Source organism: Peromyscus californicus, unplaced genomic scaffold (assembly GCF_007827085.1).
Source record: "Peromyscus californicus insignis strain IS unplaced genomic scaffold, ASM782708v3 Scaffold_17__1_contigs__length_78620276, whole genome shotgun sequence".
NCBI lineage: Eukaryota > Metazoa > Chordata > Mammalia > Rodentia > Cricetidae > Peromyscus > Peromyscus californicus.
The window spans coordinates 52,907,105-52,925,150 of NW_026294469.1; the positions used below are offsets into that span (position 1 = coordinate 52,907,105).

An 18,046-nucleotide genomic window follows, 5' to 3' on the forward strand; every position below is an offset into this window, starting at 1 on the left:
GAAGCACAGGCCTCCCATAGATATCAACCAAACATGGCACATCAGGTTGAAGGCTGGACAAGGCAACCCAGTATGAGGAAAATGGTCCCAAAAGCCAGCACAAGAGTCAGAGACAGCTCCTGCCCCCACTGTTAAGAGTCCCATCAGAAGACCAAGCTACATAACTGTCATATATATGCAGACAGACTAGGTCAGGCCCATGTAGGCTCCCTGGTTGTCGGTTCGGTTTCTGTGAGCCCCTATGAGCCCAGGTTAGTTGATTCTGTGGGTTTTCTCACGGTGTCCTTGATCCCTCTGGCTCCCACAATCCTTCCTCCCCATCTTCTGCAGGATTCCCTGAGCTCCACCTAATGTTTGGCTGTGGGTCTCTGCATCTGCTCCCCTCAGTTGCTGGATGAAGCCTCTCTGATGACAATTGGGTTAGGCACCAATCTATGAGTATAGCAGAATATCATTAGGAATCATTTCATTGACTTTTTTTTCTTGGCAGCCATCAGCTGTCAATAGCTCCTCAGCTTGAGATGGGGCTCGAGAGCCCTTTTCCCATCCATGCTGGTATGTTGGCTGGCTCGCACTTGTAAGGGCACCTGCAGCTTCTGTGAATTCATGAGGACAGTTGTGTTATGTCCAGAGACACTGTTTTGCCCTAGTCTTCCCCCCAAGCTCTGGCTCTTAGAATGTTTCTGCTCCCTCTTTTGCTATGTTTTCGGACCCTTGGCTGGGAGGGTCACAATGCCGATGTCCCGTTTATGGCTGAGCACTCCACGGATACGTGCTCTCCACACCTGGACCCCTGACCAGATGACTTTGTGAGTAAAAATCATGAGTTGCCAACTACCAGCTATTGATAATCTGAGCAAGTTCATTATTTTGGCTTTCTTGGCTTGGTATACATTGACTGTAACATTGCATTTACTGATGTGTAATCTGGTGACTCTGGAAGGCAATTGGAAAAGCATAGAAAGAAAGTATTGATCTATTATTTCTCTGCAGTGCTGAACATTTTAAGCATTTAATATTTTTCTAAGTATATAAATCTAATATCTATCTAATCTGTCTGTATCTCACCAAATATAATCTGACAGACCAATGTGGACTTCTCCCACACAGTGTAATCACTGTACTAAAAACACAAACAGAGGCTTATCTGAAGGGTGATCAATATTGGTATGAAAATTGAGGGCTACGTGACTAATCCAGAGAAGGGTGAGTTGACAGAGGACTTCAGCCAATGTTTACAGAAGCTATTTGCTCAGATTTTACCAGGTGATAATTGTGCATCACTATTTATTAAGAATCCTCCAGATGAAGGCTCCACCCCCAGGAGGCTGGGGCAGGGCTGGGATCTGAGAACCCGATGTGGCAGTACCAAGCACTGTGGCCAAGCACATTGTTTCCCACATCTCAGAAAAACCTGTGGGGAGTGTAATGGCAGTACTCCACAGAATCTCTGGAGAGGACTGAACACCGCCCTGCACAGAGGCCCCTCCCCTTGCAAAAGGTGCTGTTCTGTGGAAGGGAAGGAGGAAGCTTGGTCACTTATTTCCTTTTAAAATGACAATCATCCTGCCTGATGTGTCTAGCTCGGAGTTGCTGGGGTTAATCCAATGAGTGGAGACTGGCACTGTGACTTCTTTATTGGACTCAGGAATCCAGGCCCTGAAAGCTTAAGTACTCTGAGGTCTCAAGCTTTAGAAGTGGGAGTCAGAATTTGAACCCGGGCACCTCTAACCCCAGAGCTTTCCATGTAGCAGGTGCTCCTGGAAGATTTTAGGAAGCAAGTAATTCAGACTGAGGCACGTGGACCACTGGGAACAGCATCACCTAGGAGCCTCATGTATAGTGCAGAATCTCCACCCACCATCCAGCCAGGCTGCATCCACACCTGTGTTTGTGAAGTGCTCTTCAGATGACTCGTGCACACCCTAAAGTTCAGAACCACTTTGATAGATGACCCGAAATATGGCGTGAGAGTCTCAGCATGTGCTGAGGACAACCAGACAGGAACCCACATAATCCAACAAGCCATGAGAACCTGGTGGGGCGGGCAGGGGTGGGGGTGAACAAGGAAGTGTGCATGGGGAAGCTATCCAAGGGTGGTGTGGCAGGAAGTCTCAGTGACTGCTGTCTGAAATCACATGGCCCGGGAGCCTCCCCTCATGAGAAAACCACAAACCCTCCAACAGAAAAGTTCTTGTGTGGCTATGCTTTCTTTCAGAAGATAATACAGTTTGTTTCTTTTCCTTCCTTCCTTCCTTCCTTCCTTCCTGCCTGCCTTCCTTCCTGCCTGCCTTCCTTCCTGTCTTTCTTTCTTTCTTTCTTTCTTTCTTTCTTTCTTTCCTTCCTTCCTTCCTTCCTTCCTTCCTTCCTGCCTGCCTTCCTTCCTGCCTGCCTTCCTTCCTGTCTTTCTTTCTTTCTTTCTTTCTTTCTTTCTTTCTTTCTTTCTTTCTTTCTTTCTTTCTTTCTTTCTTTCTTTCCTTCCTTCCTTCCTTCCTTCCTTCCTTCCTTCCTTCCCTCCTCCTCCTTTTTCTTCTTAATGAGAGAAGAACAAATCAGGAGGAAATTATTTACCAAAACTGACATGCTCCAGCAGTTTTTCCATCAGAGGTCCCTCTACTCCGGCAGCCCTTGGAGGGTACACATCTTGTCTACTTCAGGAGTGAGTTTTCTTTGTCTCTGTGTGGAAAGATAGAGAGCATCCACGAGTTAGGTGAGAGGTTCAGTGTCCAGAGGATTTTCCCTTTGAGTGTTGTCCTTGAGTTAACTCCTCTTCAAGTCCATTCCAGTTGCTATGGCAAAATATCATGAGCTATACTGTGGGTGGTACCATCCTTGGGCTGGTGGTCCTGGGTGCTATAAGAAAGCAGGGTGAACAAGCCACGAGGAGCAAGCCACCAAGCAGCACCCCTCCATGGCCTCTGCGCCAGCTCCTGCCTCCAGGTTCGCACCCTGCTTGACTTCCTGCCCTCACTGCTTTTGAGGATGACCCGTTATGTGGAACTGTTAGGGAAATAAAACTCTTCCCTTCCCAAGTTGCTTTTGGTCATGGTGTTTCATCACAGCAACAGAATACTGCCTAAGACAAAATGGTATCAGGAGTTGGATATTGCTGTGACCGAGCTTACCATGTTGATTTCAGAGGGCGGGGAGGACTTTGGCACTTTGGGCTAGAAAAGTCACTGAGTGCTGAGGGCTCAGTGAGATGTTCTGAGGAAGCCTGAAAGATAACAATGTTGAGAGCAGTCAGATAATGGAGGCCTGGCTTGGAGAGTTTCAGAGGGAAGAACCCAGTTCCCTGAGTCAAGATGCCATTTGTCACCACTTGGTGCCAAGTATAACCCATTATCCCTGCTCCAAAGAGTAAGTTAGGAATATCAGACGCAATTGGTCACTGCCTTCTAAGGAGCTGCAGACTAAAGGAGAGGGGCTGATGGGTAGAAAAATGTCCTGGTCACATATGTCATTCACATGTAGCTTCTCACATCTGCTAAATCCAAGCATATGGCAGTAGACATATTTAGGATCCTAAAGGCTGTCATTGCAACTTTGGCTTATTTCTTACCCCTAAGCCCCTCCACTCACACAAACACACACCTGTTTTCCTGTTTTGGCCTCACTTTCAAGTGGCCAAAATAGGCTAAACCGACTTTTCTGAGATTTGTTTGTTTGTTTTCTTTTTAAATGTCTGGATGGACAGGATTCAGGTCAGGATGCTTTCATCTGTCGCCTTGTGTTTCCTCCTATTCACAATGTTTGAAGTTGTGTGAATTGATGCCTTGCTTGTGTGTTTGAAGGGGTGAACTTTAACTCCAGGAGTGACTTCAGCTTAACTGAGAACAGTTCTATTGAATGTGTACAGGGCACCCCCTCACCAACTCTCCCCCTGGTGCGGGGCTTCTTCACCTACGTCACCACACCCAGTTTCAGAGTCACAGAGAGAGAAAGAGGGAGAGGGGGAGAGAGAGAGAGAGAGACAGACAGACAGAGAGACAGAGAGAGTTAAGCATGTACAGAGGGGTGGGAATAAAAGAGAAAAACAAGTTGAGTCAGATCCAAATCAGACTGGAACAGCCAGCCCTGGCTCTCCTTTCTCCCGCTCCCCATTTGCTAACTGAGGCCTTCTATCACCAAGACAAACTGGGTTGGTTTGCTATTGACAGTCGGGTAATCTACACACTAAAACTTAACAGTTTCCACCCCCTCTATGACTTTGCCGATGTTTTCAAAGGATCACCGAATCACCGTTGGGTCCTCACACTGCCACTGACTCCTTTCCCTTTTCTTGTCTTTCCCTCAAGCGTGCAAGCGCAAAGAGCAAGAACCTAACAAAGACAGGAACAACTCCCAGAAGAAATCCCGCCTGGTGTTCACGGACCTCCAACGCCGGACGCTCTTCGCCATCTTCAAGGAGAACAAGCGCCCTTCGAAAGAAATGCAGATCACCATCTCCCAGCAACTCGGGCTGGAGCTGACCACTGTTAGTAACTTCTTCATGAACGCCCGGCGCCGCAGCCTGGAGAAATGGCAAGATGACCTAAGTGCGGGGGGCTCCTCTTCCACCTCCAACACTTGTACCAAAGCATGATCCAAGGACTCTCACCTGGGCACAAGTCACCTCCCAATGAGGACAACAGATACCAAAAAGTAAATCAATAAAAACCAAAAACAGACAAACAAACAAAAAACCAAAAAAAAAAAAAAAATCACAAAGACATCCGATTCTTAGCTGGGGCCCTTCACTGGTGACTTGAAAGCACAATTCTCCTGAAACTTCTATTCTAGCTGTAATCATAGGCCAGGTGTTCATTTTGTTTTGCTTTGTTTTAAATGGCTACAGAGTCCAAGTGCACGCTGAAAATTAATCTCTTTGAACCAGACACTATCCTCTGAGCATGCTAGGCATCCCAGAGATCCAAATGGGGCCTTCTTGGAGGGAGTTAATTACATCAGGGTGTCCACCAAGCTCAGTATTGATGTAAGCATCAACAGTCTCCCATTCAGGCCCAGTCAACCTCTTGTCTCTGTTGCCCATGAGCAATAGTGGGAATTTGGCCTGAGTCAAGACACAGCTTAGGATTCCAAGACACTACATCATGAAAAGAATTAACAACAAGAAAGACCTCATTTGCCTCCCAAGTGCTTAGCTTCTTTATATCACAATACACAAAAGTTCTCAGCCATAACATTACAAAAAAAATAAATCAGAATGGTAATTACTGAGCACAAGTTTTAAATATGAAAATCAATAAAAATCCAAGGACCTGTTTTTTCCAACTCAGGCATCTTTTCACTGGATAGTTTAGAAAGCATTAGGTTGATTTCAGTTTACAATTTTTCTTTTCCTTACCTCCTGGAAATCTCATGTGGTCTTCTGGATCCGTCGAGGGGGGGAAAAGTCAGTTCACTTGAGCTCAAAGTATCAAGCACAACAAAGATAAAACAGAAATAAGGAAGGTTCTGGTTTCAATGCATCCAGCTTGGCAAGGCGGTCTACATCCGTCTTCACCGTTGTGAAGTCATTAGGGAATCATTGGGAATATGGCTTCAAGCACATTTTGCAGTTTGTTACAAATTCTGTTTGTATATAACGCAGATGCACACTCAGGAGGCCAATTTTAACTGTTACAGTACAGGAGCAAATACATCGTTTAAGAAGATCTAGATTTTTTTTAGATCATTGCCATGTCCTTGATTTACCAGTCTACCCAGTTCCTCTTATGTGTGTTCCGACTACCACGCGGTTCATTCTCATCCTTGCTGATTTGTGTTGTCCCTGCCTATTCCCATTGGTGGGGATGTTTCTATTGTTTTCTAGAAAGAAACAGTTTAATAAGCCACATCCTGTCGCCTCTTCCTAAATCTCTTCTGTTGTTGACTCATCCTTGTGAAACAGCCGACTGAATCTGGAGAGAACACAGCACACCAAAGAAGCAGAATACTGCAAACCAAAGACATTTATTACCTGCCATTTTCTAGCCTACAAATACTGTGATTACTTTTAGAGATCAGAACACCTCTGTAACTCCTAGTGGCATGCGGCTCTTGTCTTGGGCTCACCCTCTGGCTGAGCAACCAGCGATACCAATGACATTCACCAAGCATCCAGGCAGTGGATTCGCCACGCCAGCCCTGGTTGTCTCTTTTCCATAGCGAGTGGAAGAGGGCCCACAGAACTCTGGGAGATTACAAAGGTCACTATGTGCATATTTACCAGTGAATGGCCCCAGGTGGGCACCGTGGGGTGTTCAAAGCAAGCCAAACGCTGCAATGATTCTTTACAGACACTTGAGACTGACTTTTGTATGAATTACTTATTGAAACCAAAGAAACTTTTTCTGCACCTACTTCTGCAACAAACGGAACTGTCCCATTAATTGAGTAAATGATTCCATCAATCACTGGAAATCACCAACAAGAAAAGCACGCTAGAATAAAAACAAAACAAAACAAAAAAACACCGAAGACGCACTGTGTTCAAACAGACCTCTTGGGACATTTTTTTTTTTTTTTTTTTTTTTTTGGAAGCAGATTTGAAAGAAAGGGTTGAGACAAGAATCAAAACACAGGAGAGCCTCAGTGGCTGCTGCTTCATTTGACAACTCACTCGGTAATCTTAAAGTTGAAGATTGTCTTTAATTTGTGCCTATGCAGTTTTTCAAAAGAACATGGAACAGAGCAACAGAAACCTCAACAGCTACAATACCAAAGATGAGGATTCTCACACCTTTTGTCTCAGTTCATTACCTTCTTTTGCCTGGCTAAAATACTTATAGCGTCATTGATCTGTACAAAGGTAATTGATTTTGTTTCTCTAAGCAACAAAAGGAAAGGGTCATTCGTTTGATTTGATTGCCTCCCTTTAGTTTTTGCTTTATGGCTTTTTAGTCAACATGGAATCCCCCCCCCCCCGCAAAGTTTCCATGGACCCCAAATTTGAGATGTTGGGATACTGAATGATGTTCCCCTCTCTCTTCAGCAGAGTATGGGAAATACTACTGTTTCTTGAATGTTCATTGCTTCTATGTTCAGAGTCTCATCATTAGGGGAGGGAAGGGAAGCAAGGGTCAGGGGTAGGAGTCTGGGTGATAGGTCCTCTCCAGAGCCACAGAACCAAAGAATTTATGGAGAAATTTACAACCTCATCTTCATGTGACTGCCACATAGTAACAGGGCTTCATTTGGGGGTGGGGAAACATGTAAAAAGAATTGCCAGTTTCTACTTTTCTATTAGCTTTTTAAAAAAAATCAGCTGTAAAGTTGCATTTCTAAAGAAAGATATAAATATATATATATATTAAATGTATGAGTACATATATAAACCAACCTGCATTGGTGATAACCCCAAAATTTTGCTGTCCAATTTCATTCCATCTTTTTGTCATAGGCTCCATTCACTGAGTGTTCAGTTCATAGCTATTGTCATTTTCCATGCCATTCCAGAGTTAATTTGCCACTGTGGTTGTCTGGCAGTATTCATATTTCTATGTCAACTTATGGGAAAGGGTGAAAGTCATGTTTACGTGTTTCTACATGTAACTTGTTGATGAATGGATTCATGATATAAATGAGTTTTAGTTGTATTTAGTCATCTCTATTCTATGCCTCAACCATGATAAGCAAGGTTTCTCTACCAGATTAGCTCAGAGCTACTGCTGCTGCTAGCAGTGAGGAATTCATCTTCTCTCATTGCTGGGAATGCTTAGTGGTCCATTCCCATCCTCTGTGGAGTAGAACACCCAGAAATCCACTTTCCCGTAGATGCCCTATCCATCAGAGTAGTCTAGATTCTTCTAAGTGAGCAGACCCACCAGGGACTTCTCATGGGGAAGTCCAGCTCCCTTCGCAATAGGTTGACCAGATGTCCTCAGGGTAGTAATTACCAATCTGTATTGATAAGCTTGAATGCAACCATAGCTGCCACTGGGGTGGGACAGGGTTGTTGGGGGGACATAGCTCAATCCTGGAGAAAAGACACACAGCAGACTGTGGGGAGAGTCCCAGGTTCCTGTCCCTGGAGAGCCACATCATCGGTTGTCCCACTTCTGTACTTGCTCACTGTGGCTGTCCTATATACGGAGTATCATTTCTAGAGAATGTGGCTCTGTGTGATTTTTGTAATCCATCCTGCCTAGAGAATTTTTTTTCACTTTTCCCTTGTTTCTCTCTGTCCCTTGCTTATACTCCTTGGACCCTTGGTCAAATGACCAAGAGAAAGGTATATTTTCCTCTGGAAATTGCTCCCATTTCAGCTTGGTCAGGTGAATTTTAACTTGGGTAAACACTAAATGAGTCCTTAAGGTGAATTGTGGCCAACAGGAATGGTGGTTCTGCTTCAATACAGACTGAGGAACCAAGCATCTTACTTTGGTTGGTGACTGACACTAATTAACAGCATTTGGGTCTCCACATCCTTGAAGATGATGGCATGAAGATAAAAGGCAAGAATTTCCCTCCAAGAACTCTTGGTAAATGTCTCACATATCTCAGATCATATTAAAGAGAATGCTTGCTTTAAAAATGTTACACACACACACACACACACACACACACACACACACACACACACACACATATATGTATATGTGTCTGTACACATATGCCTCAAAATTTTAAGCCGTACAAAGTTTCATTTTGCTAGATAGGTGAAAGGAAAAAAGTACTATACTGAAAAGTTATAGAATTTAATCCAGTGTGTTTTTTTTTCCCCAAAGCCTTTAAATTTTTATTTTAAATTAATAGTTTCAGAAAAATAACTATTTGGACTTGGAGATAGCCTATAATCCACATCCTCAATCCAAGAAAAGTTCCAGCCTGCCTCAGCCATCAGCAACAACTGGACACTGTGAAGTAATAGCTCACAACCCAATTTCACATTCTTGGGGTGACAGAAATCCAAATGCTCAAAGCTACTGAGTCAAAGGTGTTTTTCTTTAAGCCTTTGCATAGCTAAGCTTTTTGTTTTGTTTTGTTTTCAGTGTGATTTTAATAATGGAGATTCAATTCCTTCATTCCCAGAATTCTTTTAAAGGGGAGCCAATAAATTTCTTTTTTTAAAGGACAACAACAACAATAATAAAAATTCGATTCTAGTATTTAAAAGATTTTCCCATAATGTTATAGAGCATTTGGTTTGTGCCACATAGTGGTACAGGCTAGTCTGAGCCAGGAAGGAAAGATCAGGCTTGCATACACAACTCCTGTTTTTCCAAAGGCTCTTGGCAGCTTTGGCTTTGGAAATCCAAACTCAATGTCACTTCAAGATAAAGCAAAATGAAAACTAGGTAGTTAAACCTACTAGACTCACACACACACACACACACACACACACACACACACACACACACACACACACTCACACACACACACTTCCCTAAGGCAAGCAGTTAGTTCCAAAGCCAAATATTAATAACTTAATTTTAAATAAGCAAACACTGTCTATGCTGGGCATCCATGTTTTAGTGCCAGTACATCAAAATTGAGCAGATTTTTAAACAAACAGCCATTATTTAGTAGATACAGAGAGGAACTGTCCCATTAATAATAAAAAAAAAGTCTAGGGATATGTCTGTTAGCTTGATACTATCAAAATATCATGGAAATACACTTTTGGAGGAAATGGGTCTTCAGGAGCTTGTCTAATTGGAATTTTTCAAAATCTACAAACAGACTAAGGTCTCACACACACACACACACAAACACACACACACACACACACACACACACACACACACACACACACACTCACACACACACACTTCCCTAAGGCAAGCAGTTAGTTCCAAAGCCAAATATTAATAACTTAATTTTAAATAAGCAAACACTGTCTATGCTGGGCATCCATGTTTTAGTGCCAGTACATCAAAATTGAGCAGATTTTTAAACAAACAGCCATTATTTAGTAGATACAGAGAGGAACTGTCCCATTAATAATAAAAAAAAAGTCTAGGGATATGTCTGTTAGCTTGATACTATCAAAATATCATGGAAATACACTTTTGGAGGAAATGGGTCTTCAGGAGCTTGTCTAATTGGAATTTTTCAAAATCTACAAACAGACTAAGGTCCAAGATTGTTAGAGAATAATAGAGTCTATTGAAAACTGGGGAAAGTAGATAGCAGCTGTGGTTAGTTAATGTTGACCACATGGCCCAGACACTACTTTGACAGTACCTCTTGTAGATTCCTACCCAATCAGAGCTGACATTTTACTGTCCTGTTGATGCTCTGATTCAAACTTGCTGGCCTAACCAAGTGAGTGGAAAGCAGATGAAGGGATAGAGCCTTTCTGATGGTTGTTTGCAAAGCTGGACAGCTCAACAGTTCTCTGCAGTTTAGCCAACCAGAGAGTCCAGTTGTAAAATAAGCCAAAGTAAATCCCCACTTAAGAGCAGTATCCTACCCAGGTAGTTGCTTGAACTATGGATGCCCTAATTCCTAATTTCTATCTACACTTTGTTTCTTTGCAAGGTAGGGGGCAAGGGTAGGTGGTTGATTGGTTTGTTTTAGAAAGTCCCAAGTACTTGTGAAACAAAAAAATTACGTTCTTAAAATAACATAGGATCTCATATACATAGATACAAAACTTTTCATTAAGGCCCATGGGTTATGCTGGGAGTCCACAGGACCTTAAGCATTCATCAACCTCAATTACCCAAGTAACTAACAGTCATAGGAAAGTGAAAGGTCTAGGTCTAGAGCCCAGGCTCTACCTCTGTGGACTTTCAGTTAGGTTGATTGACATTAACCAGTTTATACTTTTTAGTGGAGAAAAATGTATGTAAGAAAAAAAAATATCACCATAGGCTTGGTCATTCCATGGGAATTTTCCATTTGGTTCCATTTTTAGCAATGGGAATTTTATATGGCATAGACCTTGGTAGATAAGTTTGCCTGACACTTATACTGTCTGTGGGCTTGGATGTATACAGATCTAGATACATATTTCAACATAGATCCTCATAATTAACTTTACATCCACATACATTGCCTAGAGGTGTCTAGATGTGTACATGCAAGTGTGTACAGACACGCTTAATACATATATATATTGTAATCTGTTACAATAAATTTCAAATCATCATGCGACATGTATATGATACTTTGACAATGTACCTTGTCTTATTATTTATTGTAATGCTGAAAACCAAAGTGCAAAAATGTAAGCAAAAGTATCCAACATCATCATTCATCATGATACTTGAAATTACTTTCATTTGGGTCCAGCAAGGACAAACAACTCATAATGGAACATTAGATATTATTTAATTATCTGTGTTAGATGTTTGATGACTTTGGTTGAATAGCTTTATTCTGAGTCTTTCGTAACTAAAGCTAAATCCAAAGACCTGAAAAAGAACAAAAAAGGGGTTGGAGGACTCAGAGTCAAGTCAAATCAATGGCAGACAGTGGGCTCTGGTTTCCATGGTTGAAACAGTGGTGGTATGAGCATGTGGAGATTAACTAATTGGGATGGTGATTTTTTTCCTCATGTTTGTCCCATCAAAGTGATCTGTAATGTGATAAAGCTTTAGAAGTCATACTTTGCTGCTTTATTTTGACTTAGAATATAGAAAGAAATGACCCATTTTGTCCATCAAAAGGAAAAAAAATGAAGACAGCCCATCCTCCACCCCTCAGCTATATTTTCACGTGTCTCTTTCAACTGTGACCCAACAAGCTGTTAATATAATTAATTTATTTAAATTAGTTTCTTGTATACTAGCATGTAGGATTTGGGTAATTATTTAATTCTCTTTCCTTAGTTCGATTTTACTCCTTGTTCTTATTTATCAAGACATAGAGCAGCCGATGCATCTGAGATGCAAAACCTTAGCTGTCCTCCTCTAGTGGAGTCTGCTTCATAAAGCAGTGAACTTCTGTTACAGACAGGGAAGAAACATAGGTTACAAGGAAAATGAAAAACAATCTGGGGGCATTTCCCCTTGCTGGATTAACTTTTGAAATGGTTTAATGGTTATTTAATTATTTAATTTAAGTTCACAGTGCCACTGGGTGCCAGGTGAACTTCACCTCTTAATTACCGGGGCCCTCAGAGCCTTTCTATGGTAACTTATTTATTTAACTTATTCGGCATCTGTGACAGATGCGCTGTATAGTTTGTGTTTGTTATTTAAAACAACAGAGAGCGAGCACTGCGGTCTGTTTGCTGTCAGAACAACAGAGCAGATGTGTGGACAAGCAGTGACCTGCTCAGCTTGAACCTGCTTCAGAACCCTCGAGCTGAGATCCAACTTCACCAGCCCGGATTTCGGGGCTTCTATATGGAAACTGGAAAAATAAATTTAAAAAAAAATCATAAACCAAAAAGAGAGAACCCTTACACTAGCTGCTTCCAAGAAAGAACTCAGTGTGCGTGTAAAGCAACAAAACAAAAAGGGAAAAAAAAAAGCAGAAAAAAAAAAGGAAAAAACGGAAAAACTTTCTATTTGTAGTGAGAACCAAAGAAGGCTACCTCACTGACTTTTTCCATTTGTAATTTTAATCGTGTTGATGACACCAAAGATACCAAAGATTCCTTTCTCTGTGCGGTCTGCATTTTGCTTGTGCTCTTTTATGATTTGAACTCTTCTTTCTGACATATGGTATGTACAGCCACAGCTCAGACACCCCAAAGAAACAATGATGTACACGAAGGGGGCTGCTAACCTGGAGAGGGATATTTTCTGTGTCTCCGGCCTTTGCCTGCTACTCTCCCCCCACTCCCACCTGCTACATGTTCAGGAGGCAAGTCGGGATGCTGCTGTCATTGGATTCTTTAAAGTTCCCGTTCCAATTTGGTGAAGAAGACTGCTTGGAGGTGGTGGCCTACGGGCCTAGTTGTGACCTCTGTTTCCTGGAGCTGTCACAGGGAAAAGTGCCGACCGAGCTAATGCAACTACAGAAATAAGCACTGGCTGGGAGAGCTGGAAGGGACTTTAGAACACATCCAGTCACCACTGCCCACCCTACCATGGCCAGGTTGAAGTAGTTATCTAAGTCCAGTAACCCCAGAGCCAAAGCCAACCCATGCTTCCTGGCTCCAGGTCCTATGTGCTGCCTCTTCTGTGGTGCTCTGCAGGCTCTCCCTGACATTGGTCACACGCTGTCAAGTCGGAAAGTAGTCATTCTTTAATACTTTCATCCTCTAAGAATACTATTCAGGTACCTACACCTTAGATGATATATCCAGAGTCATATATGATCTGTTGCTTAGTAACGTGGCCAGTCTTGAACTTCCAGGGTTCACTCAGGGTGTCTGCCCTGGGAAGCATATGGACCCAGATAGTAAGATGACTTTTGAACCCACCCATTACAAAATTTTGAATAAATAAGCTTGTAATCAGTGGAAGGAGAAAGCACAATCTCGACCCACTGAGTTTAATGGCTATGGCTATTCTGAAGTCAATATTTATCAAGCAAGGGAACTTGATTACCATTTTCGGTAGGATATTTTAGCTGTCAGCTTTTTTGTTTGTTCACTTTTTTCCTTTTACTGGAAAGTGTTCCCATTACACTTCTAAATTAATTTTATTTATAAGTTAAATATAAGCCTTACATTGTTTGATACTAAGATGTATCAAACATCAATGAAAAATATCCCGGTATCAGAAGAATGGATCTACTAGTTTAAATAACGGTTACTTAAAGTTACTTCTCTCCTTTTTTCCTTATCAAAACTTAATTGGTCTCCTTTAAGTTTCTTTAGATTCTATTAAACGACTAAATCACTGTTAAGATCATTCACCAATGTGACTGAAACGTTAGCCAGTGAATCTTTTTCAGCTTTTGGGATTTAGGTACATACCAATTCCTATCTCTAGTCCACAGAGCTCTTTATTGAATACTGTGATTTTACATGTCACATAATAGTTATCACTGAGCTTTTAAAGAGACTATTAGATAAAGCTAAGAAGGGAAGATCAATTAACTCTTCAGTTCCATACACCAACAGAGTATAGCTGATAAAAGAATTTAAAACAGACGTATACACTATGAAACACATAGCCTTTCTCTTTCTCCTTCTTCTTCTTTTTAAAGACAGGGTCTCATGTGGTCCAAGCTAGCCTTAAACTAATTGCATAGATAAGGATGGCTTGAAACTTCCAATTCTCCTGCCTCTGTGTCCCTAGTTGTGGGACTGCAGTTGTGAACCACCACCATGTCCGGCCAGTTGTCTTTTTTCTGAAGTTTGCAAGCTCCATCCTGGTATATGTGGAAATCCTTTCCCACCTAGATAGAGACTAAGATTCCAAGGTCTCCGTATACAAGGCAAACCTGCCAGGCCTTCTTTCCAAGCAGCCTATCACCAAATTCCTAGTGGAAGCAAACTTTCTCAGAAATACCTGGGAGACAACAAATTCACTAAGCATTGGAGTAGTTGTTCCCTGTAAGCAACATCGCCTTCCCCAGCCTTCCTACCACTGAGCCCCTAGGACAGAGAACCTAGAAAGAGCAATGGCAGCCGGAACACAGAAAACATCTCAATTGCCAGACCCTCCCTCTTCGGCGACCCCCCTCACCCCCACCCCGACCCCAGCCTCATGCTTCACTTGCAAAGTGTGACATAACCACAAGGGACGAGTGCCTTGCTTGAACCAAAGCAACGATTTAGCCAGTCTGGACCTCTCTGTGCTTTTTTTAATCCTTCCTGTGAATACCTCAGCTGCAACCGGGCCTCCACACCAGTAAATTGGTGGGCTTACCGTACTGCGGTGCTTTGCAATGCAACCCTGCAAAGAACAAGATTTGTACTAATACCAAAGCTTCTTTCTCGACGTCTCTTCCTTCTGCCTCCCTGTCGTCCCCCTTTTCTAGTCCCTCACGGTTCCAAAGCTTTAATATGAACCTGGGCATGTTGGCAATGCAGACCGCGTAATTCCTTACCGAATTTTCTCAGATATACCTCATAGATAATAGTGTTTAGAGTAATGTTATTATAGCGTATGTAATAAATTATTCACTGTTTTCTTTTGGTAACTGTGATTTAAAAAAAGAAAAAAAGAGAAAAAAAAGCTTTATACAGTTTAGGTTGTGCTTTTGTAATAGATGACAATGTGCGCTTAAAAAGGAAATGTATGTGCTTTTTATTTTTCTTCCCCCCACCCCTTTGGATTTTATTTATTCTGGATTGGGGAAAGACGCAGAATGAGCCCAAAGTTTACAGTTTCATATTTTGCTGAAGAAACAATCTGTGTTCATTTGCTTTGTTGAAAAAAAAAGTTATTTTCTACATTTGTGCTAATTGTTCTGTGTTAACAGTGTAGTATTATAATTAGCAACTGCCAATCAGTGCTATAATTTTATGCATGAGGCTAAAAATTTAGCAGTGTGATGCATTGTGGTCTTACTAGCAACATTTTTCATTTTGTACTAGATCTTCCCCTTTGGTTCAATGGACATTATTTATGCATGGGCGTCTCTCATTTGTTAGCAGTCGTGAACAGTTGTGTATACATTAAACTGTGAAAAATGTACACAGTTTGGCCTCAGACAGTGATAATACTGGTTTTCTTGGGAGATGAAAATACCTTTACATCTGTTGGGATTTCAAAATGAGTCAGATTAAATCAGGCTTGAATTTTATAATGAGAAAGGTCATCCAAGTTGGAGTTCACTTACTTGACCCCCACAAATTGGGACCCTCATAACCCAGATAGATCACTATATCTAAGAGAGTTGAAAATGAGCAGTAGAGAGCAACTCACCTCTGCATTTTTAATTTCCACTAAAAGGAGTTTTAGCTTTATGTTCATGACCTCAGACCTATTGGGCCATGTATACAACAATGCTAATTCATCTAGGTCTCTCTTTCCCGGATTTTCCCGTGGGGACTGGCTTCTTCTAGGATTCTGTCGTCAGTTCCCAGTAGAAATGCATGTAGCGTCCATATCAGTAATTCATCCCTGGCCTTTTGATACACTCTCATGGATAACCCCACCAGTTATTTGGACAAGAATATATGGCCATTCCCTAAACGTTCCCTCATGTGGCCCTGTCATTTTTTCTCCTTAAGGTCAGAAATGACTCTAGATTCCTTTTTACAAAGTTATACCTATATTCTAAAGGGGAGTATAAGAATTTTAAGAACCAATTTAGGAAAACCATCTTGGTTTGAATTCCCCAGTCTTTGAGGTCTCTCTAGCTCAAAAATTATTTTTCAGTCCCAGTGGATTGGGCAAACATATTCTTATATTTGGGTTCTGAGATCCATTCTTGAGTTTCATACCTATTTCCTACACCAGTATGCTCCCCATAAAGCCAAATCAACTGCCAAGTTCCGCAGTTCTGCAGGAGAGAACGAAGATAAGGAAACAATGGTGGGAACACAGCAGTCTGCCGTGCAGAATATTGGAAATCACCAACAGACAGCAGAACGTTGCATGTGTGTCTGTCAGTGAGTATGTTGGAGATGTTCTTTCACTGATGCAAAGGAACGGCCTTATAAGTGGGTTGTGATGATGAAAGCTTTGTAATGTAGTCTTTTTGTTTGTTTGTTTCCTTTTATTAATCTGCCAAAGATGGGAATGGATACAAGAACTTTAAAATCAGCTTTTGTAAGCCAGTTGTTGATTGTAATAGTGTTTAATCTTCCAGAAAGCTTTACATATTCTTCTGCAATAAGTCAAGTCACTATTTGTTTCCCTAAGTTCTCTTCACACTCACAAGCCTGCAAACTGTTCCTTATGATGCAGATGTAATAATATCGTCAACGTTCTAATGTATTTTTGATCCAAAGCAGACAAAGGGGTGTGTGAGACATGAGCATGCCTGGCCTTCTTTACTACAAGCAACACAGGGGTCTGGCTCATTAGAATTTGCCAAGAAGACTTGTCTTATGAAATTTGAGGTATATTTTGTTATGCCGTTTTATTTCCTTTTTTTTAAACTGTGGAAAGTGATACGTTGAATCAAGTATAAGCTGAGTTTTCCAGACAACTGAAGTAGCTACATTGTGAATGTTATTTTGTTATTAAAGGGTTTTTACTCAATCTTTGTGCCAATGAATGTCCTTTTCCTTGGAAACACAAGAACCACGGAATTACTTCTACTTGGCCTGGATTTTCCTCCTGTGGAGGTATGTGGAGCTGGCCTGGGAAATAAATGGTAATGCCTGGGCTTAGAAGGTAGGTTTGGGGCTCTAGGAAGAGATCTCCATGTCTATCAGCTTTAAAGAGACCTAGGTCCAAATTTTCCATCCTCAACCTCTCAGGACCCCAAAACATCTCTAAGAGCCCTTGAGCAAATGCCAACATAAAGTTAGGCCCCAATTCATACAGGAAAGGGAAGAGGGAGAACTTGGTGATCATGCATCATCTGTGAACCGCTAAGTACACACACACACACACACATACACACACACACACACACACACACACACACACACGGGCTCCACTCAGGGGAAGCCTGGGCCTTCACCAAAGGACTTTCTTCCATATTGACTCCTGCAAGGGATTCAGTTATTCACTCAAGCCAGGAGAAGGCACTTGCTATCAGTAGGCTTCCCAGACACCTTCTGCATACCACTTACCTATCATATCTATAATTTGGGGGGCAATGCCTTAAGAATCAAAGGTATGATTTTCTAGTGTTTGATTTCTAAATGATTGTAGCTTCACAATTCTTAGACCTGAAAGCTTGCAGGTGAGAAAAAGATTCCTGGTCTTCCTGTATCTCAGAGGGGCCAGGCAGGTTACTCACATAGTGGATGGTGTTTAGGGGCCGGTTGAACCACAGCAACCAAGCCTACCAGAACCATGGCCCACCAATGCCTGTTTTATTTCTGCTCGAAAGTCCTTTTCAAAAAAGTTGTAGAACGTGGGTTATTCTCCCATTTCCCTTACTTTGGCTACATTTGGCATTTAGCCTGACTCAGTTTTCTATCTAGGACAGGTTCCTTTTCAGATAAGGTCAGGGAGTCTGCTATTGGAGAACAGTTCAGTATATACAGGCTACCTAGCTAACAGATAGTCACATAATTAGAAAACCCTTCCTGAAATGTAAAATACAACCCCCCTTCCCCCACCCAACTGTTTCGCTTTGTGTTACA

The 18,046-nt window shown here is 41.8% G+C and overlaps 1 protein-coding gene across 1 annotated transcript in view; it reads left to right on the plus strand.

The window, feature by feature from the left end:
* Positions 1 to 16,988, plus strand: part of Onecut2 (one cut homeobox 2) — a 57,057-nt gene extending 40,069 nt beyond the window's left edge. The window contains exon 2 of the mRNA XM_052742316.1: positions 4,299 to 16,988. Within this exon, the coding sequence (XP_052598276.1) occupies positions 4,299 to 4,585 (287 nt within the window). The 3' untranslated portion in view covers positions 4,586 to 16,988. The remainder of the gene's footprint in view (positions 1 to 4,298) is intronic.
* The last annotated feature ends 1,058 nt before the right edge of the window (positions 16,989 to 18,046 follow it).